The following is a 15,449-nucleotide window of genomic DNA, read 5'->3' on the forward strand; positions in this document are numbered from 1 at the left end:
CTGGGTAAACAAACAGCTGCACAAAGACACAGAAAAATGACAGCAACCATGAACATGGCAGATAGTCCAAAATATTAAAAAAGCAAGTAAATAACAGGAGGAAATGAGTTAACCTACTGGAAAATTGCTGAAACATTTGAACAGGAAGTAACTAATAAGAAAAGTATTCAAATAAAAGTTATAGAGAAGAAAATTAGAACAAATATTCTGTGTAAAAGAAGTGAACTTTTAAAATGAAATATGCTTAAAAGATAAATTAACTTGAAAACTTGTGACTCTTTTTGTAAATGTGGTTTATATGGTACAGACAACATTATAATAATATTAAAAGCTTAAAAAGAATAAAATTACACCCTAGGCCTAATTTATTGGTGTGTTGAAAAGAGTAAACTAAAAACTCACAATTGTCTTACTTTACATTTATATGAATATTAAGCTGCCTGACCTTTCAAAAGGAAATATCTAATAACACAGTAACACATAAATATATTCAGCTTCTAAAGAACAGAAGCATTCCAGATAAGGCTGGACCCTCTTTTACTGCCCTATACCCACTGCTCTCCCCAGAGGTAACCATTGTTTTGAATTTATTGTGTATCCTTCCAACGTTTTCCCATGCATTTATATACATATGTGAAAATATATATCTTTATCCTGTATGATAATCCACTATACAAATTGCTGTAGTAATTCTGCATCTTCATCATTTCCATGTAACATTTTGTCTTGGAAGTATTTCTGCTTCCTTACAAATAGAGTCGTGTTATTAAAGAATTGCCTTGTATTCATGGAATGGACATACCACTGTTTTGTCATTCCCTGAGTGATGGACACTTAGGTTGTTTCTGATTTTCTGCATACTTCAGCAAACATTCATGAATATTAACTTGGTTCCATGTGCCAGGCACCCTTCTTAGTGCTCTAGATTTAGGGGTAGACAAAACAAAGTCCTCTTTATATACATTCAAGGGGATACAAACAATAAACAAAGATATATATATATATCTTTGTTTACTGTATATATGTAGTAAAATGTCATGTAGTGATAGGTATAATGGACAAATGCAACAAATGTGAGAGAAATGGGGTGGTCAGGAAAGATTTATTTGATGTGCTTACATTTGAGCCAAGACTTAAAAGAGAAGTGAGGGAGGTTCTATAAATATCAGAAGCACCCTCAGGGAAACAGAAGTGCTGGGTCAGTAAGTGTGCATGTTGAAGATGCCAAATCACCTTCCAAACTGTAACAATTCATACTTCCATTTGAAGCATAAAGTACCCCTTTTTCATACTCTTTCTAATACTTGTTATTATCATGTTCCTTAACTTTTACCAATTGGATATGTAGAAAACTGTTATTTCACTGTAGTTTTGTTACAATTTTTAAAAATTGATATAAATATATAATTTGAAGGCTAGTGAGGTTGTACATATGTTAATATGTATGTTGGCCCTTTGAATTTCCTCACCTCAGACTCGACAGCTCATTGTCCATTTGTCTATTGTGTTATTTGTATATTATTGATTTTTATTGTTTGTATCCTGGATACTAATCCTTTGGGGGGGTTTTTTGCTTTTTTAAAACATCTTTATTGGAGTATAATTGCTTTACAATGGTGTATTAGTTTCCGCTTTATAACAAAATGAATCAGCTATACATATACATATATCTGCATATCTCCTCCCTCTTGCGTCTCCCTCCCACCCTCCCTATCCCACCCCTCTAGGTGGTCACAGAGCACCGAGCTGATCTCCCTGTGCTATGCAGCTGCTTCTCACTAGCTATCTATTTTACATTTGGTAGTGTGTATATGTCCATGCCACTCTCTCACTTCGTCCCAGCTTACCCTTCCCCCTCCCCGTGTCCTCAAGTCCATTCTCTACGTCTACGTCTTTATTCCTGTCCTGCCTCTACGTTCTTCAGAACAATTTTTTTTCTTAGATTCCATAAATACGTGTTAGCATGCGGTTAATCCTTTGTTATGCATGTTGTAAACACTTTCTCTCAATCTGTTGCTTGTCTTATTAATTACATAACCTTTATCTTATAGAAATATTTAATTTTGAAGCAGTCATGTTTATCCATCTTTTCCTTTATGGATTTTGCTTTTAGTGCCTTATTTAACAAGGCCGTTTGTATCCCAAGGTCTTAAAAGTATTTTCTTATATTTTCTTCTAATTTTAGAATATATTTTTATTCCATCTGGAACTTAATTTTCTGAACACTATGAGGGAGGAATTTATCTTAGTTTCTATTATTTGGCTTGCTAGTTGTCCCAGTACAATTTATGGAAGTCAGTTTTTATGAATTGGTTTGAAATGTCACTTTCATCATATAGGAAATCCCTAAATATGCCTAGTTCCATTTTTAGACTCTTTATAGATTATCTGCTCTTTCATGGATTCTGTTGTGTTTTTATTACTATAGTTTTATAATCAGTTTTGATATTTGGTAAATTGAGTCCTTCCTGTATGCTTCTTTTGTCTAAAATTGCCTTGAGTATGTATAATTGATTTACCTTTCATGTGAATTTTAGATTCATCATATAAAATTTTATTTTAAAATAATATTGGGGGCTTCCCTGGTGGCGCAGTGGTTGAGAGTCCACCTGCCGATGCAGGGGACACGGGTTCGTGCCCCGGTTTGGGAAGATCCCACATGCCACGGAGCGGCTGGGCCCGTGAGCCATAGCTGCTGAGCCTGCGCGTCCGGAGCCTGTGCTCCACAACGGGAGAGGCCACAACAGTGAGAGGCCCGCGTACCGCAAAAAAAAAAAAAAAAAATTGGAATTTTGGTGAGATTGCATTGAACCTATACATTTATTTGGAGAAACATCTTTCAGTATTCATTACTGTCTCCATAAAAATGTTATATATTTATTTTTAGGTTTCTTTCAAGGTGTTGGAGGCCATGTTGCTATTACAAATAAAACCTTTGATACTATGGTTTTTTTTTTTTTCAGAGTTAGCAATGTATCATTTAATATAAAACATAAGAACCTTAAAACAGTAAAATTACATGTATTACCCACATCTTTATGTCACTGTTGTGTATTTTACTATATATATAATAAATCTCAAAATCAAAATTCCATACTATTATATTTGCTTTAGGAGTTGCTTTTCAAACAAATTAAAATAATTTTAATGAAGTGAAAGTCTTTCATAAAAATCCATGTGTTCACACTTTCTGATCTATTTCATTATTTCCTATAAAATCAAGTATTTGGGGGCTTCCCTGGTGGCGCAGTGGTCGAGAGTCCGCCTGCCGATGCAGGGGACACGGGCCCGTGCCCCGGTCCAGGAAGATCCCACATGCCGCAGAGCGGCCGGGCCCGCGAGCCATGGCCGCTGAGCCTGCACATCCGGAGCCCGTGCTCCGCAACGGGAGAGACCACAACAGTGAGAGGCCCGCGTACCGCAAAAAAAAAAAAAAAAAAAAAATCAAAGATTTGTTCAATCTTATTTTCCTTTCTCTTTTTTTATTTTTATTTTTTATTTTTTTATTTTTTGCTTTATAACAAATTTAATCAGTTATACATATACATATGTTCCCATATCCCCTCCCTTTTGCGTCTCCCTCCCACCCTCCCTATCCCACCCCTCCAGGCGGTCACAAAGCACCGAGCTGATCTCCCTGTGCTATGCGGCTGCTTCCCACTAGCTATCTACCTTACGTTTGGTAGTGTATATATGTCCATGCCGCTCTTTCACTTTGTCACAGCTTACCCTTCCCCCTCCCCATATCCTCAAGTCCATTCTCTAGTAGGTCTGTGTCTATGTGCTTGCTCTTGTGTAGGGAAACTATGGATTTTTTAAAGACTATTTTTTCAGAGCAGTTTTAGGTTTGCAGCAAAATTGAGAGGAACGTACAAAGATTTCCCATATGTCCCCAACCCCACACATGCCTACCCTCCCCCATTATCAACATCTTCCACTAGATGTACTTTTGTTACCATTGATGAACCTACATTAACACATTATAATCACCCAAAGTCCATAGTTTGCATTGCAGTTCAGTCTTGATATTGTACATTCTATGGGTTTGGACAAATGTATAGTGACATGTGTCCATCATTACAGTATCATACAGAATATTTTCACTGCCCTAAAAATCCTCCATGCTCTACCTATTCATCCCTCTCTCCCCCTCCAACCCCTGGCAACCACTGATCTTTATGTTATACTATATCTGTAGCTTTGCCTTTTCCAGAATGTCATATAGTTGCAATCATACAGTGTGTAGCCCTTTCAGATTGGCTTCTTTCACTTAATAATATGCCTTTAAGGTTTCTCCCTGTCTTTTAATGGCTTCATAGCTCATTTCATTTTAGTGTTGATCATATTCTGTTGGATTGAAATAATACAGTTTCTTTATCCATTCACCTACTGAAGGACATCTTGGTTGCTCCCAAGTTTTGACAATTATGAATAAAGCTGCTATAAGTACATGTGTACAAGTTTTTATGTGGACATAAGTTTTCAACATCTTTGAGTTGAAGGAGCATGACTGCTGGATGGTGTGGTAAGAGTATGCTGAATTTTGGAAGAAACCACCAAACTGTCTTCCAAAGTGGCCGTACATACATGTTGTATTCCCAACAGCAGTGAATGAGAATTCCTGTTACTTCACATCCTCACAAGTATTTGGTGGTGTCAGTGTTCTGGATTTCGGCCATCCTCATAGATGGGTAGTGGTATCTCATTGTTGCTTTCATTTGAATATCCCTGATAATGTATGATGTGGAACATCTTTTCATATGCTTATTTGCCATCTGGTGAGATGTCAGAGTCTTTGGCCCATTTTTTAATTGAGTTGTTTGTTTTCTTATTGTTGAGTTTTAGCAGTTCTTTGTATATTTTAGATAACAGCTCTTTATCAGCTGCGTATTTCGCATATATTTTCTCCCAGGCTGTGGCTTGTCTTCTCATTCTCCTGACATTGTCTTTCACAGAGCAGAAGTTCTTAATTTTAATGAAGTCCAGCTTATCAATTATTTCTTTCATGGATTGTGCCTTTGGTGTTTTATCTAAAAAGTTATCGCCATACTCAAGGTCATCTAGATTTTCTCTTGCATTGTCTTCTAGGAGTTTTATAGTTTTGCATTTTACATTTAGGTTTATGTTCCATTTTGAGTTAATTTTTGTGAAGAGTGTAAAGTCTGTGTCTAGATTCATTTTTTGGCATGTGGATGTCCACTTGCTCCAGCACCATTTGTTAAAACGACTATCTTTGTTCCACTGTGTTGCCTTTGCTCCTTTGTCAAAGATCACTTTGCTCCTTTGTCAAAGACCCACTGTATTTATGTGGGTCTATTTCTGGGCTCCCCATTCTGTTACATTGATCTATTTATTCTTTTACCAATTCCATACTGTCTTGATTTCTGTACCTTTATAGTAAGTGTTGAAGTTGGGTAGTGTCAGTCCTCCAACTTCATTCTTCTCCTTCAATATTGTATTGGCTACTCTCAGTCTTTTGCCTCTCCATATAAATTTTAGAATCAATTTGTTGATGTCCACAAAAGAACTTGCTGGGATTTTGATTGGGGTTGCACTGAATCTATAAGTCAAGTTGGGAAGAACTGACATCTTGAGAATATTGAGTCTTCTTATTTGTAAACATGTGATGTCTCTCCATTTATTTAGTTCCTCGATTTTATTTAGTTCACTAGAGTTTTGTAGTTTTCCTCACATAGACCTTGTACATATTTTGTTAGATATATGCCTAAGTATTTCATTTTGGGTGCTGCTAGTATAAATTGTATTGTGTTTTTTATTTCAAATTCCACTTGTTATTACTGATATATATGAAAGCAATTGACTTTTGTATATTAACCCTGTATCCTGCAACCTTATTAGTTCTAGGAGCATTTTCAATTCTTTCAGATTTTCTACATGTCATCTGAAAAGACAGTTCTTTTTATTCCTTCTCAGTCTGTATACCTTTCACTTCCTTTTCATATCTAATTGTATTAACAATGACTTCCAGTATAATGTCGAAAGTAGTGGTGAGATTCTTGACTTGGAGACATCCTTGACTTGTTCCCAATGTTAGTGGGAGAGCTTCAAGTTTCTCACCATAAAGTATTATGTTAGGTGTAGGTTTCTTATAGATATTTTTTATCAAGCTGAGGAAGTTCTCTCCTAGTTTAACTATGGATTTTTAGAAGTTGATCTAGACTTTATTGGTTTTAATAAATAATTTTTCAGTTGGTTCTCTTATATATTCTAGATAGGTAATTATATCGACTGTAAATATTGACTTCCCCTTGTAAACATACTTGAAATATGTTTTCCAGTGCAGTATGTATATTTTTATGTGGTTGATGATCTGGACTTTATGATAATAATTGTTTTAATATATTTATGTATATATATCATACTATATATTTTCTTTTGTGACATAATATGGTCATTTTAGAAACTTTCTATTCATGTTTAAAAATAATAGACATTTTAAAATTAAAGACTTAATTATGATTGTGGGTTTGTGAATACCTATCTATCTGAATTTTAAGCAGTTTTGCTAAATATATTTTGAAACTATCTTGTTAGGTGCATAAAGTTTCTTGACTGTTACACTTTTGGGTGGTATTGTTTATTGGATCAATATACATTAGTTTATATTTTTAATTTATTTTATTGAAGTATAGTTGATTGACAATGTTTTGTTAATTTTTGCTGTACAGCAAAGTGATTCAGTTATACATATATATATTCTTTATTTTCTATTTTTATGAGTTAAAAAATTTAATATCTATTTTACCAAAATATTATGTGTATAATACATAGTTTTCAAGATCAAATAATACGACTGCTTTCAAATAGAAAGCAGCAATCTCCTGTCATGCACTCCCCCAAGAAATGTTCCAAGGCCTTCAACTTCTCTAGCTGATTTTTCTCTTGTTACATTTTAAAGCAGCCTGCTTAATTGCAATTAAAATTTTTTCCATTTATCTATAGATTTCTTATGGAAAAATTAATATTTTTCTCTCTTAAAGTGCTCCTCACAGCACCACTCCCCCATACACACTTACACTTTCTTGATCTCTCAATCCAGGTATATCACAATCAAATCAATAGTCAGTGCTTACCTTAATGTCTATCTAAGTACTGTTCACATCTGAGACAAAAAGTCTATTACAAGTATTTAATATCTGGTTCAACTTTTAATTTTTCCCCAGAGTAAATAAAGGCTTTCCATGCAACAATCACTAATTCATCTCCAGACTCCCATTAGAGCTGCAAATCTTCTTTCATTACTGCTAGTCTGTCAGGGTCACTTTTTTGTTGTTGAGACATCCTTTTATTTATTTATTCATTTATTTTTTTGTTAGCATGCGGTATTTGTTTTTCTCTTTCTGACTTACTTCACTCTGTATGACAGACTCTAGGTCCATCCACCTCACTACATATAAATCAATTTCGTTTCTTTTTTTCTTTTTTGCCCTCTTTATTTTTGCTTTTTTAAAAACATCTTTACTGGAGTATAATTGCTTTACAATGGTGTGTTAGTTTCTGCTTTATAGCAAAGTGAATCAGCTATACATATACACACATCCCCATATCCCCTCCCTCTTGTGTCTCTCTCCCACCCTCCGTATCCCACCCCTCTAGGTGGTCACAAAGCACCTAGCTGATTTCCCTGTGCTATGTGGCTGTTTCCCACTAGCTATCTATTTTACATTTGGTAGTGTATACATGTCCATGCCACTCTCTCACTTCATCCCAGCTTACCCTTCCCCCTCCCCATGTCCTTAAGTCCATTCTCTACATCTGCCTCTTTATTCCTGTCCTGCCCCTAGGTTCTTCAGAACCTTTTTTTTTTTTTAAGATTCCTTATATATGTGTTAACATACGGTATTTGTTTTTCTCTTTCTGACTTACTTCACTCTGTATGACAGACTCTAGGTCCATCCACCTCACTACAAATAACTCAGTTTCTTTTTATGGCTGAGTAGTATTCCATGTATACATGTGCCACATCTTCTTTATCCATTCATCTGTTGATGGACACTTAGGTTGCTTCCATGTCCTGGCTATTGTAAATAGAGCTGCAGGGAACATTGTGGTACATGACTCTTTTTCAGTTATGGTTTTCTCAAGGTATATGACCAGTAGTGGGATTGCTGGGTCATTTGGTAGTTCTATTTTTAGTTTTTTGAGGAACCTCCATACTGTTCTCCATAGTGGCTGTATCAATTTACATTCCCACCAACAGTGCAAGAGGGTTCGCTTTTCTCCACACTCTCTCCAGAATTTATTGTTTGTAGATTTTTTGATGATGGCCATTCTGACTGGTGTGAGGTGATACCTCATTGTAGTTTTGATTTGCATTTCTCTAATGATTAGGGATGTTGAGCATCCTTTCATGTGTTTGTTGGCAATCTGTATATCTTCTTTGGAGAAATGTCTATTTAGGTCTTCTGCCCATTTTGAGATTGGGTTGTTTGGTTTTTTGATATTGAGCTGCATGAGCTGCTTGTAAATTTTGGAGATTAATCCTCTGTCAGTTGCTTCATTTGTAAATATTTCTCCCATTCTCAGGGTGGTCTTTTCATCTTGTTTATGGTTTCCTTTGCTGTGCAAAAGGTTTTAAGTTTCATTAGGTCCCATTTGTTTATTTTTGTTTTTATTTCCATTTCTCTAGGACGTGGGTCAAAAAGGATCTTGTTGTGATTTATGTCAAAGAGTGTTCTTCCTCTGTTTTCCTCTAAGAGTTTTATAGTGTCTGGCCTTACATTTAGGTCTTTAATCCATTTTGAGGTTATTTTTGTGTATGGTGTTAGTGAGTGTTCTAATTTCATTCTTTTACATGTAGCTGTCCAGTTTTCCCAGCACCACTTATTGAAGAGGCTGTCTTTTCTCCATTGTATGTTCTTGCCTCCTTTATCAAAATAAGGTGACCATATGTGCATGGGTTTATCTCTGGGCTTTCTATCCTGTTCCATTGATCTATCTTTCTGTTTTTGTGCCAGTACCATACTGTCTTGATTACTGTAGCTTTGTAGTATATTCTGAAGTCCAGGAGCCTGATTCCTCCAGCTACGTTTTTCGTTCTCAAGATTGCTTTGGCTATTCAGGGTCTTTTGTGTTTCCATACAAATTGTGAAATTTTTTGTTCTAGTTCTGTGAAAAATGTCATTGGTAGTTTGATAGGGATTGCATTGAATCTGTAGATTGCTTTGGGTAGTAGAGTCATTTTCACAATGTTGATTCTTCCAATCCAAGAACATGGTATATTTCTCCATCTGTTTGTATCATCTTTAATTTCTTTCATCAGTGTCTTATAATTTTCTGCATACAGGTCTTTTGTCTCCTTAGGTAGGTTTATTCCTAGGTATTTTATTCTTTTTGTTGCAATAGTAAATGGGAGTGTTTCCTTAATTTCTGTTTCAGATTTTTCATCATTAGTGTGTAGGAATGCCAGAGATTTCTGTGCATTAATTTTGTATCCTGCTACTTTACCAAATTTGTTGATTAGCTCTAGTAGTTTTCTGGTAGCATCTTTAGGATTCTCTATGTATAGACATCCTTTTAGAAACTATCTTTTTCTCTCATAGAATCTGATTGATGGCTTTCTCAGCCTGCTGTGTAAACTGTCTTCCTGGAGATTTCCTTTACCAGAATCCATCTGTTGTTATCTATTCTAGTTACTAACAGCTCTTTCTTATTACCTAATTTTTTTTTTTCATTTTATAGCATCTAAGTCTTAGTTATGGGTGAAAATATTAGTTAATAATTAATAATTAATATTTCTAAACAAACTAATTATAGACTTTTAAGAGTTTTCTTCTGCCTCTTTAGTGATCTTGGTTTTTTCTGAGTTCTTTCGTTCTTCCATTCTGTTCTCTGACTTTCGTGTTGGAGGCTTTCCTTCAATGTCTTCTGATCTTGACTATCTGTTCTTGTTTGGAGACTGGAAGCTCTGTGCAGAGATTGGACCTGTTGACAGGTGGGCTTCACTCTCAGTTGAAGAGAAGGCGGCAAGGTGGCTTTCTCTTGGGTGACTCCCAAGTGTCATAATCTACAGGTCTCTCTCTTGGCCCTCCATTGGCCTGGCTGCCAATACTGTATGAATTGAAAAGAATCCCCAGTTTCCTGTGGACTGGGCCAAGTATCATCTGGGCACAAAGCCACTGTTCCTCCCTAGAGGCTGACACTACCTCTCCACTACACACAGTGACAATTGGCCAGTGTGGGATTTTAAGGTTCTACCCACCTGCATGTTCCTGCTGCCCTATAATCTGAACAATAACCTTGTTGATTGTTCCAAGACACCCACCTTCTCCAGTATCTCCTGCCTTAAGGAATAGGGCACAACTACCTTTTGGAGTAATGCTTGGCAAGTTAGTTTATGTTCTGTTTTCCTTCTATAAGCTTTCTGTTTTCAGAAGTATTCCAGATGTGGGGATTGACTGAAGTTTTGCCTTCTTTTCTTTTTTTAGAATAAATGTAGATTTTTTTAAAAAAACATATTTTCTCTTATTTCTAGAGATTTGTTCTAGGAGGGGAGAGCTGGGCCCTTACCTTCCCTGATTCTATTCAGTTTTCATCTTGACTGGCAACCTGAAGCTGAACATTTTATTAATCACAATTCCCTTTTATTGTCTGTATTTTTGTCCATTTTCATGTCAATATACCAATATATTTAGACTATAATGTTGTCAGTATTAACATTCTATTTGTCATGTTGGCTGAAAATATTTTTTGGAGTCATTTCCTTTTTTATTTCAGTTATCTTCTTTTTTGTGGTAATGAAATTTCACATCTTAACCTAATCAATTTTGTCAATATTTTCCTTTGTAGAAGATATTTTGTAAATGGTAAGTTCACAATTGTTTTCTTTAGTTTTTCTTGTTTTCTTTATGTAGACTTTAAATATTTATCTTACGTATCTTGAAATTTTAAAAAATTTTCTTGTCAAGTATGAATCTGTCCCCCCTCAAATTTCCAAATTATTAACTAGTTATCTTGACGTTGTTTATTAACTAATTTAAAAAATTTCATCATTGTTTCTATTATCACATATTAAATTCATTTGTCAAATGTGCTATATTTTTGTACTTTGTGTTATATTTTTCTATTGTGTGCCCATATTCTTTATATATTAATCACTTCTATTTTTAATACTTTATTGACTGGTCAGTTTCATTTTTCTTCTTTTTCAATTATTATTTAATAGGTTTCCACTCATACAATATACAACAATTCTGAGCTATTCTGAAGAATGAGGTAGATAAAAATACTAAAACATAATATATAAGCTGTTTTTTAAACCATGCCAATAAAATTAGGAGTACAGTAAATCCAAGATGTGTGTTCCTTTTCAAAGTTAAAACTCAAGGAAGGAAAACTACCTTCTTCAAGAATAATCAGTCAGGGCTTCCCTGGTGGCGCAGTGGTTGAGAGTCTACCTGCCGATGCAGGGGACACGGTTTCGTGCCCCAGTCCGGGAATATCCCACATGCCACGGAGCGGCTGGGCCCATGAGCCATGGCTGCTGAGCCTGCGCATCCGGAGCCTGTGCTCTGCAACGGGATTGGCCACAACGGTGAGAGGCCCACGTACCGCCAAAAAAAAAAAAAAAAAGTAATCAGTCAGCTTTAAGACAGAGTTCATAAAATCAATTGCCTCGATTTTATTGGAGCTCTCTGTAATTCTCATTAGTATGTAGTCCACTACAAAAATAAGGAGGTTCCTTCAGCCAGAAGAGCCCTGTGGAATAGAAACCATTCTGCACAGCAATAAGAAGGGAATGGAAGCAAGAAAGGGAACAAGCAGAAGTGTACTAACTATTCTAGGATGTTGATGGTGAAATGAGAGAACTAGAGGGTAGCTCTGGGAACACTCTGGGCTTATGTTGAATTTTCTTTTATTAAGTTAGAGCCATGTTTAGAAGATAGAAGGGAATAATTCAGTAGAGATGGAGAGGTTCATTGTTTTAAAGAGGGGAGACCCACTAGGGGGTGTGAAACAGCCTGTTTCACAGAGGAGAAGACTCAGAGAGGAGGAAGGAGCAAGGACAAAATTAGAAGATGTAAAGAAAGAGATGCTGAGGGAAAGGTGCAGAGAGTTAGATAGCTTACATTGATGGTGTCGATCTTCTAAATAAGTATAGCTCCCGGACACCTGCATCAGAATCATCAGGGAATGCTAGGTAAAAATTCAACTCCCTGTATCACTCTCAGCAGAATCTAGGAATCTGTGATACAGGTTATTCTAACTAAAGTTTGAGAACCATAGTTCAGATGAAGTAGGAAGTTATCTGCAGGGTGTATCTACACGATTGGGAAAGTGTTAGTGAGCAGCAAATATGGGCGGGCAATGTTTAATAATTGTTAAACAGAGCCTATTGAAGTTGAGAAGCAGGAGTTTGTGTTGGAGAGGCTAGCCCAGCTCCAGAGTATGGATCAGTGTCTTCCTTGCCTTCTTTTAGGGTAAAGTTATTGCACCTAAAAACCCTGTTGTCACTTGTCTGTCAGAGCCTAGGGAAAATTGCTAAGGCAGGCTGCTGAATCAAGGACATGAAGAAAACTTGAGGATCATTTCCCCTCCTTTGGGCTTAAGAAGAACATCTTTCTTGGCAGGCAGAGTTCATAACATTGATTGCGACATAAAATCCTGTGGATTTGTGTATTCAGAATTTCAGTTTCACATATTTCTGATGAGCCCTGTCAACCTGTCAGGCCAGACTTCCCTCTGCTGGTAGTGGCTGAATTCTATTCTCAAATGCTGCTTCTTCACCTGCACATAACCCAAGACAGGTGACTTCCGTTTGTGAAAGAACAAGAAGTTACAAGGCACTCACCGTCTTTTTGTCTTTTTTCACTTGAGCTACATCAGCAACCTCTTAACTGGTCTCCAGGCCACCAGACTCTTCCTTCCCCAGATCACCAGAGTCACTTTTTTTGACACAGATTGACAACTAAACAAATGATGAAATATTTGTAGTCCAGATAGTAAGTGCTGTAAGTACTCACTTCTGTGAAGGTTCTCAGTCGTCACAGAGTGCAGCCCAAACAAATTAGAGACACAAGGGTTTTTGCAACGTACCTCATCTCCCATCACTGCCTCCACAATCCCTGTCTCGCTCGTTCCAGGGACACAGAATCCTCATCATTGTTTCAGGACACTGCACCCTTGCCTATGACCAAAGTGTCCTTTATAGTTTAGTGGTTGTTCTTCCTGTTGTTCCCCTAAGGAGATGTATTTAAATGTCATCCCCTCTCTGTAGCTTTCTTGGAACCCACTCTCTCTCCCAAGGCAGAATTATTTTTTCATCTGTATTCCATAGTAATTTATACAAATATCAACGGTTGTACTTAGAACATTATATTGTGCTCACTTATATTTTTGTTTCACAATTGGACTGGAATTTCCTGAGATCAAAAATTGGGTCATTAAAATTGTACTTCCACAATGCCTGATGCATAGGATGTGTACCATTAATTTTAGCTGAATACATTTGAATCAGAGATCCTCTTTCTATGTAATCCAAACTGAAAGAACAGGAAAGAGGAGTTCTTTGGAGCAAGCAATATGGGCAACTCTTAGTAGCATTTTATAAAAGAGACAAGTCTTTCTTTTTCCATGTAATATTATAATATAGCATTCACTGATTAAGCTGCATACTTATAGAATTTCAATGGTAAGAAGTATCTTAGAAGTGATTCCTTTTATTTGCCGATGAGAAAACCAGTCATGTGCTTACGTCTACCACACAAGTAGCTTTTATCAAAAGCCTATCCAACAACCAGCAATCTTTGTGAATTCATGAGTATTAACTCATTTTTACATTCCAGGCAAGTAAATTCTAAGAACAAAATGTACAATGTATTTTAGTTCAGAGGGCATCTCATTAAAGAATCTTAACTGGAGTTTAAGATGTTGCGGTGGGGAAAAGTCAGGCTACTTGATGAGAGATAACTGGTAAGTTCAAGGTGGATTTTAAATACAAGAGAAGTGTTTTTCTTTTTTTTTTTTCTTTTTTTTGCTGAGATGATATGAGCTATCAGGGCCATCAGAAGAATGGTAGAGTGGGTATTGATGAGTTTCTTTTCTCCAGGTTTAATTGAGCTTCTTCTTTTTGATAGGTTTCAGAACCTGCTGTGGTCCAGAAAGACGTTTGTGGACCACATGAAAGTGTATAACCACAGTTACATCTACATGCCTGCCTTTTCTATGAAGACGGGAACAGAGCCATCCCTCCGGGTTTATTACACACTGTCAGATGTTGGTGCCAATCAAACAGTGCTCTTTGCCAACCCCAACTTTCTGCGTAGCATTGGGAAGTTCTGGAAAAGTAGGGGAATTCATGCCAAGCGCCTGTCCACAGGACTCTTTCTGGTGAGCGCGGCCCTGGGCCTCTGTGAAGAGGTGGCCATCTATGGCTTCTGGCCCTTCTCTGTGAATATGCATGAACAACCCATCAGCCACCACTACTATGATAATGTCCTGCCCTTTTCTGGCTTCCATGCCATGCCGGAAGAATTTCTCCAACTCTGGTATCTTCATAAAATTGGTGCACTGAGAATGCAGTTAGACCCATGTGAGGACACCTCACTCCCACCCACTTCCTAGGGACTGTGGAAAAAGAAAGGACTGAGCCAGGGTATTTTTGTTAGGTTTTCTACGTGACTCCAAAAGGGAATGGTCAGGTCGTTTCATGGATTTGCGTGGGCCACTTGGAAAAAACGACAACAAAAACTCAAGGGGAACTCTACTTTTACTGTTGGCTGGAAGGACAAAAGAAGAAGTGAAATGTCCTATGAAATCTTTTATAGCACATGGTGGATGTGCAACTAGTAACATGCTGATGAAATGATGTTGGTAAAGCACATTTTCATGGTTCAAATGGAGATGATACAGTTCACAAACAAGACAAAACTCTAGTTGTTGAAGCTGAGGAATTAATCAAGGTATAGTAAATGAAATGCCAGGGTAAAAGTGTTAGTGATTATCAACATGAACTGGATTAATTAAAAAAAAAACTATCTTATTAAGACTAACATTAGAACTATAGGTTTTTAAAAAATTATTATTTATTTTTGCCTTATTTAAGGGCAGTGAGTAGGTGATGGGGTAGATTTTAAAAATCCCTTACTGAATAATATGGATCCAAAATGCTACAGCTGATTATTGTGATTTGTTGAACCAAGTCTATGTTAACTAGAGTTCCCTTCCCTTCCATTTAAAAAATGTTAAATAAGAATGACCTTCTCCCCTTTTGTCAGGTCTACTTAGACAATGTGAAGCATTGTTGAATTTAGTCTGGGTTGATTCATTGTCAGAATGAAGAGCCACTTTCCCTCCTCAGAATTTAGGGCATAAACTCAATTTTAGGTGTTCATTATGTAACCTGTTTGCATTCTTATTATTTTAGTGCAAAAAACTGCAAATGTGAGTGCATTATTTATTTGCAAATTGGCAGAATTGTCTTCATAATT

At 36.5% G+C, this 15,449-nt stretch overlaps 1 protein-coding gene across 1 annotated transcript in view; it reads left to right on the plus strand.

Moving 5' to 3' along the window:
- Positions 1 to 14,583, plus strand: part of ST8SIA1 (ST8 alpha-N-acetyl-neuraminide alpha-2,8-sialyltransferase 1) — a gene marked incomplete at both ends in the record, with an annotated part of 155,101 nt that extends 140,518 nt beyond the window's left edge. The window contains one exon of the mRNA XM_082634583.1: positions 14,097 to 14,583. Within this exon, the coding sequence (XP_082490709.1) occupies positions 14,097 to 14,583 (487 nt within the window). The remainder of the gene's footprint in view (positions 1 to 14,096) is intronic.
- Positions 14,584 to 15,449: the final 866 nt, after the last annotated feature.

This window comes from Mesoplodon mirus (genome assembly GCF_964341445.2).
Source record: "Mesoplodon mirus genome assembly, chromosome: 11".
Taxonomy (NCBI): Eukaryota; Metazoa; Chordata; class Mammalia; order Artiodactyla; family Ziphiidae; genus Mesoplodon; species Mesoplodon mirus.